The following is a 16,211-nucleotide window of genomic DNA, read 5'->3' on the forward strand; positions in this document are numbered from 1 at the left end:
GTTATGGTCTCTGTGTAAACTACAAAAACACAAAGTTGTGTAAATTTCTGAGAATTTGATGTTATGACCAAATTATGTGTTTGCATAGTGTTTCTTTACAAAGTGATATAGGCAACTACTGGCTGATATGCATAATACAGCCTTTTAAGTTGTTTTCACGGATCTGTGTGAACATTGATCATTTTGACAACCTCGCCATCTGTAAGAAAAAAAAAATAAGGGAAAAAAAAGCAAAATTATCATATAAATATACCCCTAATTACCAAATACTTTAGAGCATTAAATAATGTAAACAAATTAAACCCTATTGTAAAGTATTAATGATCTTGCATATCAAAAGTAGTGTATGGCTTCTAGATTTATTGTAAAAGATACATACAAAAAATACAAGGCATAACGTAGGCATGTAATAATTAAGCCAATGCTTAAAAAGTGTGCTGGGTTAATATGTAATACACACACACACAAATCGTTAAGACAATTCTGAGAAGATTGATACATCTTTTAATGGCACATTTTTTATATGTCAGACAATACTTCAAAACACTGATCACATACACAGAGTATATAAATATAATTTTATTTACAAAACATTTACAAATGCTGCTAGAATTATTCTTGAAATGTACAACTTATCAAAAAAGTGTATCATTTTCCACACACATAGCATACAGCATGACATCAATTTACAATAGCTATATCTAATCTTGATTTGGACTTGTTTCTCTCCACTCAGTTGTTTGGGTTTTCAATATTCCCCTCCGTTTGGCCAGAGATAACATAACTGTACATTAATGAGTATGAAAACGTGACCTATAGTTTAAGCATGTTGGAGTCTTTCCAGCAGATGTAGGAAAGCCACAGATAAGTGGAGAAAGGGTTATATGAGTCTCTCTGTGGTTCCAGGACCAGAACGGGGCCTTTTCCACCAATTTCGCAGACACAAAAGCCTAGCTAGAGTTACTACGCTTACATGCGCTTACAAATCAAATCAATACAAGTGCTTTCTCAATACATCTATAACTGACATAAAATTGAACAAAAGACATAAACATTCATCTGTTTATAAAGGTAAGCAAACTGTATGTATACAAAGTTGTTCCACTATTTTACAAACATCTAATTTGGCAAAGCCTCAAGAGCAAAGACGTCCAGAGAGATTTACAAGACTGTTCCCTGTTTGTTTCTGAGATTACCATCATAGAATGTTCATAGTGGTCCCTGGTTCTCCACAGCAGAGTATTCTGTCTCAGACACATGTGAGGCATCGATAAGCCTAGCGAGGCCAGTTTTGGTTGAGTACTTGAAGATGAAGGCTTTCATCAGGTCGTAACGGTAGTTCCTGTTGATGAAGTTGTAGATGATGGGGTTCACGCAGCAGTGAAGGAGAGAGAACCACTGGGTGAGATTCAGTGCTGCATAGAGAGCGTTCTCCAGTGTGCAGTTGAAGGGAAGCACGTTGAGAAAGATTAGAGTGTCAAGCAGTAGAGCTCCATGGTAGGGTAGCCAACACACTAGGAAGACCACAATGTAGGTGAAGATGAGGCGACGGCTGATACGACGTTCCTGGTCAGCTGAGGGTTGGATGGTACCAGCCAGGAGGATGTAGAACACAGCAATGATAGGGAAGGGGATGGCAAAGCCGAGCATGAAGAAGCTCATTTGGATTCCAACTGTCCACTCCTTAGTACTGTCCACCGGGTACACTGGTTTACATATGATGCTGTCTGAATGGCTGGATTTCTCCGTCTGGAGGAAGTATGTTTCAGGGAGGGCGGCAAAGAACGCCAGCAGCCAAACACCAACACAGATTAGCTGCCTGGTCCTTCTCTTCCTTTGACTAGGACCATCTCCAAAAAGTTTCACGGACAGGTAGCGGTCCACACTCATACATGTAAGGAAAAAGATACTGCTGAATAGGTTGACACTGAAGATCAGGTGTGTAATTTTGCACATGGCATCACCAAAGGGCCAGTGGCCGAGTTGAAGCAGAGAACTAATGGAGACCGGAAGAGTGGCCACTACGCAGAGGTCAGCGATGGCAAGGTTGAGGATATACAGGTGAGTTTCATAACGTTTCCTTTCAGATCGCACGTTCACCCACACCACCAGAGCATTGGCGGCAAGGCCGATGATGAAGAGGAAGATGTAGAGAATAGAGAGGGCATAGAGCAAAGCCCTCTGGCTGAAGGTGCTGTGACACACTTCCACATGGGAGACATTATCGTCAAGGGTTGAGAAGTTCAGATCACCCAGTGCATCCAAAATGTCATTGAAGTCATTCACGTTCACACTCATCTTGGCACGTCTTTGTTATTGCCACTTTTGGGACACAACAGCAGTGACCTGAAACAAAAAACAGACACTGTTATGACACGTAGGCAGACAAAAAATAACAAGAATAGGGTCTAATTAAACTCAGAGGGAGAGAAAAATGTATAACAAAGAAAGTTTATTTATAAAACACACATAATCTGAAACATCTCGAACACACCAGGGTCGCTTGTCAGAGGGCAGGACCTTGTACTGCATAAGAGGATTTTTTCTTGAAGAGTTCATTGCATGGATTTATTTCCCAGGGTTACTGGGTTGCACTAAATATATGAATAAATTCAGAATATCAGTGTCACAAAATCAAAGAGGGAAGAGTCAATAACAAACAAGAGTGTCCAGAATAAAGAAGAATTCTCGTTTTCATGTTCATTGTATTCATATTTTTTGTATTCATGAAGACTTTCAATTTAATCGCTTTAATTAATCAATGTCATGTGGTGTAACCATCAAGTAAAAAGTATTTTTTTCTCTGCTTGAATGCACGTGATTGTACACATCCTAATTATTATTAAAATAAATAATAATAATAAAGGTAAAAAAAAGTTTTGTTCACAAATATTATGAAATCTTTATTAAGAAATATTATGTTTTTGAAGAGTCGCACCATATGACATTTTACAACATGAACCACCCTTGCCTTGTCTTAAAAAGGTCACATTTTCTGATATTTAGGAGGTTTATTGACTTTGAAACACAGTCACGAACGTCTGCACGTGTTTTTTCTGCATGTTGGTTGCACCACATGACTGAATTAGCAGACAAAGTTTTTACAAATTGTTCAAAATTTGTTTTAGTGTTACTTCATTATGTGTAATATTATCAGACTAAACTAATAAAAAAGCAATAGTGCTTATTGCTCAAAGGCTGTGCTGTACTACCCTGCTGAACATAAGGACTAGATGCCCAGCAGCAAAACTCAGATGGCTGAGCAAAAACTTGTTGGCAGACCTCTGCTGTCATGCAGTGACCCAGTGAAAAACTAAGTAGATATCCATGGAAAATGAGAGGCATTTTCCCTATACAAAAAGTTCAACACAGCCAATGGGCCATGCGATATAGTACAATGATAGAGAACAGAGTGTGACGCCCCTGGAGGCATTAGAGAGACTGATGCCCATTAGAAGTGAGACAAGTCATAGATAGAAGGGAGGAGGATGGGCGGCGGCTGCTCCCTCTGCGACACAGAGGGGTGAAAGGTTCTTTTCTCAAAATGATATGCTCAGCTTGAGGACTGGATGCCAGGCTTTGAACTGACAAAAGCTAAAGAGAACAGAGAACAGCCATACTGGCGCTATGTCAAAGTTTTTCATTTACACATTCCCAAATACACATGTACACACGTCTCTAATCACACATTTTTGATCTTCAACCCTCAGGGCTCTGCATGATAATAAAAACATTGGAACATTTAGGTATGCTTTTAAAAATTTGTGCAGTGAAGCATAAATGATATGCTCTTTCTTAATCTGTCATTTTTTAAGTAAACATGAAGAAATAAGTTTAATATAAACAAAATATCAGTTTCCAATTGGCCTGGCGTAAAAAAATCAAATAAAAAATACAACTGCAAACTTGTGTTTTGCTAAAGAACCATCAAGTGATAGAATTTGTTTAGGCTTGTTTATTTTCATTCCAAAACAACCCGCTGTTTTAACCCTGGAACACAGTTAGCGCCTGACCTTAATATCATTAAAGGAAATATGAGAAGTGACACAGCTGCTCTTAATGCATCCTGTGATCCTTACATACAGCAAGATCCTCTAAAACAAAGAGCTATGCTTATTTTACTGCTTTCCACTCTGACATCATTAGATCATGGAGACGGAGAGGGCAGCGTAAACCTCTGACCTGACTTACCAGGTGCAATTGAAAAAATCAGGTGTCATAAAATGTGATGGTCCATTACATACAGCCCCAAGCACCACCACATCCCCCAGCCTTGTTGTAAAACTGTTGCATTTACACTGCTCAAACACAGCGGCCCCCTCACCTGATCTCACGGCCCCAGGCAGCAAGCACACTTGCCCGCACAAAGAGTTAGCTGTGCGGACACAGCGACTCTCCATCCAGTCCCCTCCTTCCCCCTCTCTCCCTGTTTCTCTCGCTTGAAATCTCTAAGTTCCATTGAAACTCAGTATTGTTTCACTCCAAGTGTTTTGCAAGCATGGAGGGAATCATCAGCCATGGTTAAAGCATGAAATCTTCACTGCAAGTGTGATTGTGAGGAAAATAATGTAACAACAATGCAATGAGCATTGAAACAAATCCCATGAAAGTAAACTGAATGTGGATGAATACTAGATACAAAGGAAATTTAAATTAATTAATCCCACAGAACTATATTATTATAGGCTCCTATAGTTACTATAATGTAACTAAAAAAAAAAATTAGAAATACATATTTTTATATAGCCTAAATATATTTTTGTTTATAAATAGAAACTACAGCAAAATAATAATAGCAAGTCGCCTGAGTCAACACTGGAGAAGAGTTTCAATTGCAGAAGTGAATACTGCTCATCACTGAAACCACCTTCGGTCCCAAATTCCTGTAAAATTCACATGCAATTTTAAAAATGAACAAAACGCGGCTTCTCTATAGCTCAACCAACAAACAACCTCACTTTTTACATGAATGGATTCACAGGAACCGAGAAAACAGACCGAAAGAGTCTCGAAAGAAAGAGTTCCTCTACCTGGCCCCTTCATACAAGACACAAGAGAGCGTATCCTACTCTTAAAATATGGATTAAAATGATTTATTCTCTAATGCGCAACAGCATTCGTTTAATGTTAAATGAAATACAAGTGGACATTGGTATTAAAAGGACAAATCCGCGGGATGCGACACTGCTAATCCACACCTCCAACTGAGAGTTTCGGGCTCGCGTTAAGGAGATCTTTTTAAGTACCTTAACTTTTAGAGTCTCAAATTAGAGCAAGTTACGTACACCTTTAAATTCAGTATTAAAACTGCTAACTTATAACACCTTATATGATTAGTTTCAAGTGTTTGGATATCATTAGGTATGGTCCGATGCGCGTATGAAAACGGTGCATTTAAAAACCCAAATCTCTCACGCACAAACACGTGCACACACAAACAAGACGTAGAAATAAACTTACAATCCTTGCTGTATGTTTTGGTGCTCCTAGACTTTGAAATGTAGTCTTTGGTAACGAGATTCCGATGCCTGGAGAAAATGTCAAAGTCTTGTGGTTATCCGTACGAGAGGATGGCGTGATTGTCCCTCTGCGCTCTGACTGCACTTGCTGATATAGTGCTGCGAGTAACGCCTCCCGAGGCCGATCGGAAAAGTGAATCACTCAAGTTTCTATCCAACAATAATGTGAGTGGCGGACGTGCGACACATCGGATTTCCACTCCCTGTTTAAATAGCGATATAAACAAAAAGACTGTTCGAATTTCAGAATAAGCTTTTGTGCACGAGAGTTGTTTAGAGAAAAAAAAAAAAAAAATTAAGAAGCATATGCATGCGAAAGTTTTCACTGAGGACTTGTAAGTCTCTCCAGTTGCACAGGCTGAAATATGCTTCATGTTCAAATATTCTCAAGATTTTTATAGGCTATCAGTAAAGCATTTTAGATAGTTTTTGCACTTTTCAATCATGAATACTGTAACAATAAATATTTTATATTGCTAACATGTCATTCAAATAGTTCAAAATGTCATATATAAATTAATATATTCATATTTAAATGTAGGCTACCAACTGATCTGTTAAGTACTCTGGTTTGTTAGTGACTAATAATAAATTAATATGCAAGTATTATAATATCATATTAATATGACTTAATGCTTCATGTTAAAGTCTCACATAAAATGCAACTTGCAACGTGCTGTAGTTAGTAGCAGGTGAATATTGTTTTGTTATTTTTCCTGTCCCACGACTGTTTCATTCTTTTTGCATCCTCTTGGCAATCCCTCAAAGACTTCCAGGCAGTCGGCTAAATTTAACCGCAAGGAAGCTCACCTGTTCTGAATCTTCAGCTGGCCTCTGTTTAGCTTTATATGTTCTGGCTAATGGCCAGTGCCTATTGTGTGTGATATGGAAAAGTGGAAACTGAAATGAAACATTCTCAACAATATCAATGGAATCTTAATGGGATAAATTGTTTAGAAGTATGGATTGAAATGAAGCATTTGATTGTAAAAGCAGTAGTGCATTGATTAAACTGCAAAACATAATTTGGCTTCCTCTAGCAATGTGAGGGTACTGATGGAAAGAGATAAGCCAGATGAATGCAACTGTAACCACAAGATTACACGGAAAGTGTTAAGTCTTGCCAGCATTATTTTTTGATCGTGTGAATAATTTGGATGGAGATTGATCAATGTGCTTCTCCATGTAAACATATCAATTGAGATGAAACACCTGCCAAAACAATACACATAAATTGTGGCGCTGCCCTTGAAATAGGAAAATACGCATGAAGCGTACGTACACATGCAAGGACTTTCCAGCATAACAGTTCCCACATTAAAGGCAACTTCACACTAGACTCACCAACATTTGATTGTTCAGTGGTCTCTGTTTGAAGACCATACAGGGTACAAAAATCCAGCAGTTGAAAAACATTTGGTTCTAGTTAGGGGCGTAGTCTGGTAAACCGAGACATGTTCCAAATTAAAGATTGTTAAAATGGTCTTTCCATCTTATTACGTTTTCAATGGAGTCCATTCTTTGTGTCTACAGGAAAGGAAAGAAAAGGTTTTCACAAAATAACACTGGTTTCTGGATTAAATACTTGTGGGGGTTTAACACAGCCTGTCTATAAAACTAAATGTCACAGATTTTTTGACAACCTCTTTGTTGACAGTTTTATTAACAAATTGCTATCAGCAGCCTGTAGCTGTTCACATCTCATCACAGAGTGAAGCCTGTAAGGGAACACAGAACCCTTTTAGAAACTTTCATCCATGGTGGGACCACCAGGAAAGTATGAGACAAGGACAAATGATGCATCCATTGATAAATAAATTTCACATTGCACTTCCACAGTCTGCGTTTACATACCTACCTGCCCACATGATCTTTTGGCTATAGAATTCAAACAATACGTGTGCAAGCAAAGGAATAGCTCACTTCCAACGTGACAGCAATTATTTCAAAACATGCTGCGTCAGAAGACTCTTCCAAATTGCTTTGTTAACAAATGGCCAAACTGCATTCATACATTGAATGAGCCGAGCTACGCAAGCGTGGCGTCGTGTTGTGTTGTGTTGCACAGCGGGATGCCAAACAAGAGCTTGTTAGTAACAGAGGCTTGACATGCTCGCGGCTTATCGGATAAGATAGGAAAACGATGAAAATGAGCGGCTAGAGTTCTCATTATGTGTTAGAATCGCATTATGCCTTATAGTTGATAGAGTATTGTATTCCGCTTTTAACTAGTTGCCTCGATGCCCCCTTTCTGAGAAGCAGTGAAGAGGCTTTGATCTCGTTGCCATGGCAGCTGTCAGAAGCGCAGCGCAAACCGCAGCCTGCATGGCGCGAGACATGTCCAACTCTAGTTAGAAATGCTTAACTAATGAATTCTAATCAAGACTTACTGCTTGGATGCCTTACTTCGCTTCGTTTAACCATTTCAGTTTCGAAAGCGGCGGCTTGCAACTATGCGTTCCCTCTGATATTCAAATACAGCACTTTTTAAACTAGCGCGTGGAATCATAAGGATGTCGCAGAGGTGAGTAATAACTGCCCTTGTACTTTGTGCACTTCACTGCGACACGGGAATGTTGATGTGATGCCAAGAACCACCTTTGCGTTTATAATTAACGAAAATCGTGTAATGTCTGTGTGAGAAACTGGATATTTGTTACAGCTATTAACTCTGTAACGTTCTGAATTGTCTTTAAATCAAGAGAATGTGCAACATTTTTACGTGCAAAAAAGAAGAAGTTGCAAAAGAAGAAAAGAGTTCTAGTAAGAACGCCTACTAGGAGAAAGTCTACATTGTATTGCAGTTCCTATGACAACACAGAGCCAAACTACTGAGAACCAGCAGTATTTTAGTCCTCAAATAGGAGCTATTCAAATCAGCTTTATTGTAGGTGGAAGTATGCTATTTTTAGTCATCCTACACTATTAGTTTTCTAAAGAAGAGCGTTACATTTAGTAGTACTGCATGTGTTAAAAGTACTTTTTAAATTTCCCAAGCAAGGGGATTTTTCCTCATCATTCATTATTTTCTGTGGACATCTGTTAGTTTCTGCAAATTTGTAGTTAACTGTAGTATTTCTGCCTTTGTTGTCTGCCATATTTAAGATATCACAAAGAGGCGCCTCTCTATTTTATTGTAAATGTTCTTTTACAACCACCTTTCTAACCTCCTCCCACAGCTCCTCCCCACCCCACCCCTCCCGCTCTAACTATCCCATCCCCTTCTTTGATTTTGCCATCACTACAATTTGAGTAGCTCTTGGCAGTGCTAATGCCCAGAGGGGAACAATACTGTATGGGCCCATCAGAATAAGAAAAGAAGGTGGTTTCACCCTCGCCATGAACTCTTTCAACAATCACAAAAGGAGCACCCACACGCAAGGGAGTCAAAGAGGTCAGAGGACATCTGTGGAATTCATGTGTATTCAACTTTAGAAAACGAGGAATGGAGAAATAATGTTTGTCAGGGGATTTCTTCCATTATGTGGCTTAATATGCTGACTTATGGTGAATTCAATGTGCATTCTGTGGTTTCCCACATTTAGGTTGCACAGCCAGACACAGGCGGTGCTAATTTTGGCCTGAGGGTCTAAAACCAAAGGTCGGGAAAACTTTCCCAGAGGGCAGGTGCTCTCAACAGGTGTAATTAGGCCTGTTAACAAGTACTACTGCAGATTTACATGTCTCTGCTGATTCCATTTCAAAGACAGATTGCTGTGGAAGGCCATGGAATTTTTTAATATGGAAAATCCTATATAAATTGGCATGCATAATGTAATCATTGTTTTATCCACATTATCTATACACTTCAAAATAAACTGACAGTAGAAAAAATATACAATTTACAGGACTGTTATCTGATAAATATAATCCCTTTCCTCTACCCAGTTCATATGGGCAAATGTGGGATGCTGCTCAGGGAGCTTTGGAGGACCTTTTGGAGGATGAATATCCCACAATGCAGCTCCGTCCTCAAAAGGACCGTCTTCAGGTCTTTCAGACGCTGGCAACTTTATACCTGCGCTACCTAAAGATATTCCGTGCCTTGGAGGAGGTTTATGATCAGATTGTTCACCCCCAAAAGAGGCGTGTTGTGCACCAGGTTCTTGAGGGGGTGATGGGACGACTTGTAGAGCTGAAGAATGAGATGGTGGAGCTGGAGTACTCAGAGTTTCACTACTTTGATGACATATTGCAGGATTTCAAAATGACACCTGTGAGTGAAATAACTAAATATACTGTTGCATGTACAGAATGCTGGGAATGTTTTAGTCTGTTTTCTTGGTTGTAGATTCAGAGGAGAGGGCCTGGAGGGAATTTAGAAGATTTGGGTTTGGGGAAGATTTAGCTGCTCAATGTCAAAGGGGATTTTAGTGAGCTAAGCCTCTTGTTTTTCTCTGAATTTAGTGGATGCTAATTGGGGTCACTAGTGCACAGGTTTTACATACAACCTTCTCTATTCAGGGCTGTAATAGCTGAAAATAGTTTGAATCTTGTTTTTAGGAAGATCTTGAGGTGCCTATTCCACGCTATTTTGTGAGGGAGAAGATGAGGGCACTAAAAGAGAGAGAAAAAATGTTGGCCCATATTTTGGCTAAAGGAGGACGTCAGGAACATAAAACTGTGAGTGTCACAGTCAATGAATTACAAAAGCTCTCAATACAAATACATGTCATGCAAGACATATAATAATAGCTGTGCCAAATACTGGAGGTGTGTGGTTCTGGTTTGTGGTTAAGCAGGTGCCAGTTCAGTCCATGTCTGTGGAGCGAGCTGTGTGGCTGCTGCAGGTCAGTGAGCGAGCTCGGCAGGGAAGACTGAGAGCTCACTTCATGAAGACAATTCGGCAGGAGGAACAAAGAAGACTTCAGGGTAACTCTAGCATGCTGGACCCTAACCAGGCAGCCACCTGCATTCAGAAGGTAACAGGCATCACTTGATTCTCAACAAAAACTTTCTGGTCCAGCGAAATTACTGGTGCATTGCATAGATGGGTTTGAAATTGGCAAAACAAATAAATTATGAGGAAAACTTTTATGCAGTGAACTTAAATATTACTATATGAAGGAATAGTTTACCTAAAAATGTTTTGTCTTTTATTATTTATTCATTATTTACTCATGTCATTCCAAAAATTGAATGGCTTTCAAGAACTTTTAAGCTCTAAATAGGACATGCAATTAATCCATGTCTTCACTGGTATATTCCAAGAATTTTTTAAGCAAAACAATCAGTTTGTATGATGAACAGGTTAAATTTAAGTCTTTATTCATTCTCAAATCAAATTAATTTCATTGTACAGTGCAGGCGTACACAAACTAAATCAAATATGGTGACAACAAACCAGAAAACATGGAGTATACCAGTAAAGTATGGATTCATTTTATGCTTAATGCCCTTTTTGCAAGCTTTAAGGTTTAGGAAAAACGGTTGAAGCATTCTTCAAAATATCTTTTATGTTGCTGACTTTTCTTTCCTTTATTTTTTTATTTTGTTGTTTTGTCATTACTGTTAGTTAGTCATTCTGTTGTGATGTTAAAGACTTATATTTTTACATTTGTCACCGTTCTTGAGATTTTGTGCATGAAGTGTTGAGGTGAAGTGTTACATTAGAATCATTTAAAATTATATTCCCGCTTTGTATTGTGATTGCTCTTTCAGAAACAGAGATAGCATAGTTCACTTTACATGTGAAATGTTCTATAAAACTCTGTATTTGGTTACTATCTATTTTTGGTTATTGTGTTACTAACTGGAAGTTTGCCGAACAAGACATTGACTAAACAAAGTAGCGTTGTGTTGGCCAATTAAGACAATCATTGGGAGAATTTAAAAATATGAGTGCATCATGTTGCCCTTAATTTTTAACCTTTTTTGTTTATTTTTTTTTTTTATTGGTTGGTGAACATTTCTCACAGGTCTCACATGAATGTTATGTTATGAGTACACATTCAGTGTCATCAGAGTATGCCAACTGGCTATTGAGGAAGTAAAAAAAAAAAACTGTTATGACTCTGAAGATTATAAACACATTGTAACATTGCATCAATTAATATATCTAAATTGAAGTTGATGATCTAGCATCATACACTGTAAAAAGTGATAAGTTGACTTAACTTAAAAAAATTGAGTAAACCTGTTGCCTTAAAATTATTAAGTAAATCATCATTTTTAAAAAAAAGTTAAGTGAACTTGACAATTCACTTCACTTATTTTTTTTAATTATCATTTACTTAAAAATTTTAAGGCGACAGGTTTCCTCAATTTTTTTAAGTTAAGTCAACTTATCACTTTTTACAGTGTACACAAGGGAGGTAATGCCTGCTGTCCTACCTGTGAATGAACTCAAATTCTGTAGAGGTCAGGCCATCTCCTATCACAGTCATCAGTTGTCACATTTGACATGAAGTCTGCTCACAAAGGACTATGAATGACATGCGATCCCACCCAAGCATAAAAGATATATGTCCACCTCATCTGTGGGAATAATGTGCTTGTAGGCCATTTGGAAGCAGGAGGGAGATTAGCACTGTAGTGCTGTGAGATGGGAAAAGGAAAGCATTCCTGGATTGTAGGTGTTATTTTTCAGTGCCATCCTAATCATGAAATCTGAGCTCATGTATCCTGACATCTTTTTGAGTGAGTGTTCGCTACGGTTGTTGAACCCAGACATACAGTAGATGTAGCCTGAAAGAGATAGCAGATATGATGTTGGAGCTCTGAAGTTTTTTTGCATTGCAGGTGTGAAACTAACATTGCTGAGTGAAAGGGTACGGAAAAGCATAGACGAGGGTCCTCATGGGTAATTCACTTTCGAATAGCTCATACAACAAGCATTTTGTGCCTTGTAGTGAATGCGATTACAGGATGTGATAAACAGAGATTTTGGGCTCTCACACGGCGAGGCTGTTTTCACAAGGTCTAATCCTCCCTTCGCTCTTATTCTGTAGCTCACAGCAAAGCAGATTTCTATGCTGTGAAACCCTGGAAACATAATCCTCTCTCTTCAGTTGGCTATTGCTGTTTTAGCATCATTGTCGTTCAAACTAAAAAATACTAGAATAATCCTAAGTCTTGAGATTGATTTGCCTTAGTTGTTAAGGTTATCTAAATACGAACCTCCCCACATCCTCAATGACAACCTGAATGATAAAAATCAGTGTGTCAGATTAGAATTTCAGTTGCTGTTGCACAGTACATTCCTCTCATCGAAAAGAAAGAAGAAAGTCCACAGTGAATGCAAGAAGACGGTTTCTCTGGTTTCTCACCAGATAACACAAGAGCCGAAGAATGTACTTGATGTCAAAGTGACTATGATAGTATCATTTCTGGTATGTGTCCTCAGCCTCAGTTTTCTGTCTTTCCTGCTATTATGATGTGTTTTTTGCTCTGTCTTCTAGGTTTGGCGGGGGTATCGAGACAGGAGGAGGGTCAACAAAGAGTGTCTAGAGGAGATGATATTTTTAGGAATGGTAAACACCAGGATGCTCTGCCAGTTTACTGTTTGTGAAAAGCAAGTCTTTTCATGAATATCTTCAGCTATTTTCGAACCACATTCTGGACTTTTTGTACCCTTTGTTGTCAGTTTTTCCATCTATTGTCTCCTGGTGCCCTGTTTCCAGATACCAGCCCAGCAAATGACACCCAGCCCTGCCCAACTGCATGCCCAGCAGGTGGAAAGCAGGAGGCATTGTGTGCAGGAGGAGCACGAGGCTGAGTACCAGAGGGCACTGGTCAACATCAAAGAGTCGGTGCGGTCTGTCGATGGGACAGATATTAAAGAGAGCCTGCAAGAACAAATACGCCAGTGGTTTCTTGAGTGTCGGTAAGTCACAGTTGCAGTTTAGTTTAAAAATTCATAGGTGGGTTAAAAATGCATTGTTTTTGTCCTATCTATTAATTTATTGAGGAAAAATGCAATTATACATACAATGACTTGGATACATTTCTTATAAAGCGAATATATTTAAATTATTTTGTTAAACATATGTCAATCAAATATTAAGTCAGTGAAAAGTCAGGATGATAAAACTGTCCTGGTAACCAAAGGAAGAAAAAATTATGACATTTTTGAAAATTAACCCTTGTTAAGTAGTTTGGCATAATCTTTTATTGTTATGTCTTATAATAAAATAATAATAATAATAATAATAATAATACAAACATAGACATGGTTTGTGTGTGTGTGTGTGTGTGTGTGTGTGTGTGTGTGTGTCTAAAAAACTTGAGATTCTCTGCAGCTCCTATATGTCAAGGTCAAATTTTAAAAAAATTAGATGACCTTAAAAAAAGTAATGACACTTATAATTAATAATTGAAAAATACTTTTTGTCTTGAAAAATATATGTTTAAAAACATTTTTTAAATAATGTTTAGAATGTGTTTGCTCACATGTATTTAATCTGTAACGAAAATCTATTAATTTTTACTTGATGGTTACACCACATGACATTTTTGGAGTCATTAAATTGAAACCTTTTGGAAAATTGGTATTATTAAAGCTTTTCAAAACCATATAAAACAAATGGGGATGAAAGAGTGCATTTCTAATAACTTGGCACATATGTTTTAAACTAAAATGTCTTTCTTTTTCTTTATTATGGACAGTGTTATAGGAAGGTATAAGTAATTGCAGCAAATTGTGGGAAAATTTCAATAATAATTTTTCCACTTATGAAAAAAAAGGGCTTTTTGTTCCTCGGCATTCTCTCAATTACTTTCTCAGAATCTCTGGAACTAATCACCTCTATGCAATCTTCTACCTCTTAAACTTCCCCTTAGCCAATGTCTCCTTTTCCTAATCTGCTAATTTGCTTCCACACTCTCAAGAGCTTTTCCTTGCATCGCCGTCCACTCAATCCATTATTTCACTCTAATTGTAAAGTACATTCCTGGCCTTTCGTCTCTTCCTTTTGTGCAGAAGCTGGAATCTAAGCAGTCAAAGCGATGGTCACTTTTACCCAGGGCTGTTTATGCTTAGCTAATGCATGTGCTATTTTCAAGTGTGCACGGTGTAGAGTGAGACTGGGCTGATTAGTGCATTCCAGCCTGATTTACGGCCTGCCACTGCATGCTGCTGCCCATTAATGCGGAGACAACAGTCATAAGTCATCTCAGTTGGACAACACAATGTTGTGGGGGGGGAGTTCAGTAGCTTTGTCTCCGGTTAGTGGCCCCTTTCTCTGGCCCCTTGAAATGACCTTGCTGGGCCCCTGCTGGTTGTATAAGGGATGTATGGGATACCAGGTCAGGACCTGCAAGGTGAAGTATGTTGGCGTGGTTTCCATGTGCTGATGAAGTGGAAAGGCGAAAGGTGGAGTATTTAAACAGCCAGTCAAACATGTGCTGTAAAACATATAGACCCTTTACCATTATTACAATTTTCATCATGCTAACATACAGTTGGGTTCCGGAAGTAAAAACTCAAGTCAAGGTTGTTCGGAATCAGTATGATTTTGTTGAAGCCATATATTCACATTATTATTTTTTTATTATTATTTAGAAAATGATCATGTTTAACAGCTGAATTGGTGGTGAAAAAATACATTACCAATGATGCTGTACAAAAACTTCCACCAGAGATTCATAGCATCCAAATCATGGCAAAAGAGCTTGCAGGAAGCAAGGAGCTTCCATTTCTAATAAAAATTTAATTGAATAGTTCTACATTTCTTCATTGTTTTAATTTGATTATGTTATTCTTCATAGGATTGTAGTTCCTTCCCTTCCTAAAGCTGCTAAGTACACAGTTTTGCATCTTTGTCTTTTTGTCCAATTTTCAAATACTTTTTTGTTTGCAATGTTCTGATTCACCTTGTAGGTGGTTGGCTTGGTTCATGACATAACACTTCAACAAGACTTTTTTAAATCTGTTTGGGAAAAATGGAAAAAAAAATATGTTGGGCACTAATGTACTCTACACTGAGGTAGCTGAGAGAGAAATCTGCACTTTCATTGTACAGTCCCTTTATTTAGGTGTTGAATAAAGAGTATGTTTGAAATTAAGTGAATCTATTTTTTTCTTCTTCTTCTAGTGAGCAGATTTAGTAGAAATTCAATCCTCTGCATTACAGTAGTACAGCTTTCAGCATGTGCTACCACATTGGAAGTGAGTTTTAGCAGTGTGCTACTGATTAAGTTAGCTAGAGCGGAGAGCTCAGGCTGGGCTCTGACTGACACTTTTACCCTGTTATTCTAAACCTGCCCCAGCTCCCCTGAGAGTCAGCGCTGGACCTGGCTAATGTATCCTCCCCATGTGTGAAGTTCACAGTTCAAATATGATTGATTTGCCTTTGTTCACGCGGTCTGCTTTGTTTATCTATATGTTCACACAGACATGAAATCTGTGTTACCTCATCTTTAAAAAATCTTTAAGGAAAATTGTGTTTCTCACATAGACTTCTTCCCATATTTTTTCCGTTTTGGGAGAGAAATCGAAAAAACCGTTGGGATGGAAATTTGAACCAAAAAAGTTTATGAGTAATAGGTGTTTCTGTAGATCTTAGTCTCTCGAAATAAATTTTATATTTGTCCTCGTTAATCTGGACTACACCACTGTACATTTCAGCTGTTTAAAAACATTCTAGAATGTCACCTTATTTAAGTTCAAAATGTAATTAAATATATAAATATAATGCATGTAATATAATACATTTTTAAATTAAATAATAAATTACATTATTTGCTGTTTTG

At 38.0% G+C, this 16,211-nt stretch overlaps 2 protein-coding genes across 5 annotated transcripts in view; one reads left to right on the forward strand and one right to left on the reverse strand.

Moving 5' to 3' along the window:
- Positions 1-566: 566 nt before the first annotated feature.
- ackr3b (atypical chemokine receptor 3b) lies at positions 567-5,616 on the reverse strand. Its single transcript, XM_058778953.1, has 2 exons — positions 5,461-5,616; positions 567-2,346 (listed from the first exon to the last, which is right to left on the reverse strand). Exon 2 carries the CDS (start codon positions 2,296-2,298, stop codon positions 1,210-1,212), a length of 1,089 nt encoding a protein of 362 aa, XP_058634936.1. The 5' UTR covers positions 2,299-2,346; positions 5,461-5,616; the 3' UTR covers positions 567-1,209.
- Positions 5,617-7,650: 2,034 nt separating this feature from the next.
- The window catches only part of iqca1 (IQ motif containing with AAA domain 1), a 42,137-nt gene continuing 33,576 nt past the window's right edge, over positions 7,651-16,211 (forward strand). For 2 of the 4 annotated variants that reach the window (XM_058779105.1, XM_058779109.1), the window contains exons 1-6: positions 7,651-8,043; positions 9,408-9,735; positions 10,023-10,142; positions 10,259-10,441; positions 12,920-12,991; positions 13,142-13,344. In XM_058779105.1, coding sequence (XP_058635088.1) covers positions 8,033-8,043; positions 9,408-9,735; positions 10,023-10,142; positions 10,259-10,441; positions 12,920-12,991; positions 13,142-13,344 — 917 coding nt within the window. In that variant the 5' untranslated portion in view covers positions 7,651-8,032. Of the gene's footprint in view, positions 8,044-8,572; positions 8,914-9,407; positions 9,736-10,022; positions 10,143-10,258; positions 10,442-12,919; positions 12,992-13,141; positions 13,345-16,211 lie in introns of those variants that run through there. The other 2 variants (XM_058779107.1, XM_058779108.1) reach the window with 2 other exon arrangements.

This window comes from Onychostoma macrolepis, chromosome 06 (assembly GCF_012432095.1).
Source record: "Onychostoma macrolepis isolate SWU-2019 chromosome 06, ASM1243209v1, whole genome shotgun sequence".
NCBI classification, from domain to species: domain Eukaryota; kingdom Metazoa; phylum Chordata; class Actinopteri; order Cypriniformes; family Cyprinidae; genus Onychostoma; species Onychostoma macrolepis.

Excerpts from the sequence above, each read along its gene's own strand:
- ackr3b (XM_058778953.1), bottom strand. The coding sequence starts at position 2,298 with ATGAGTGTGAACGTGAATGACTTCAATGACATTTTGGATGCACTGGGT.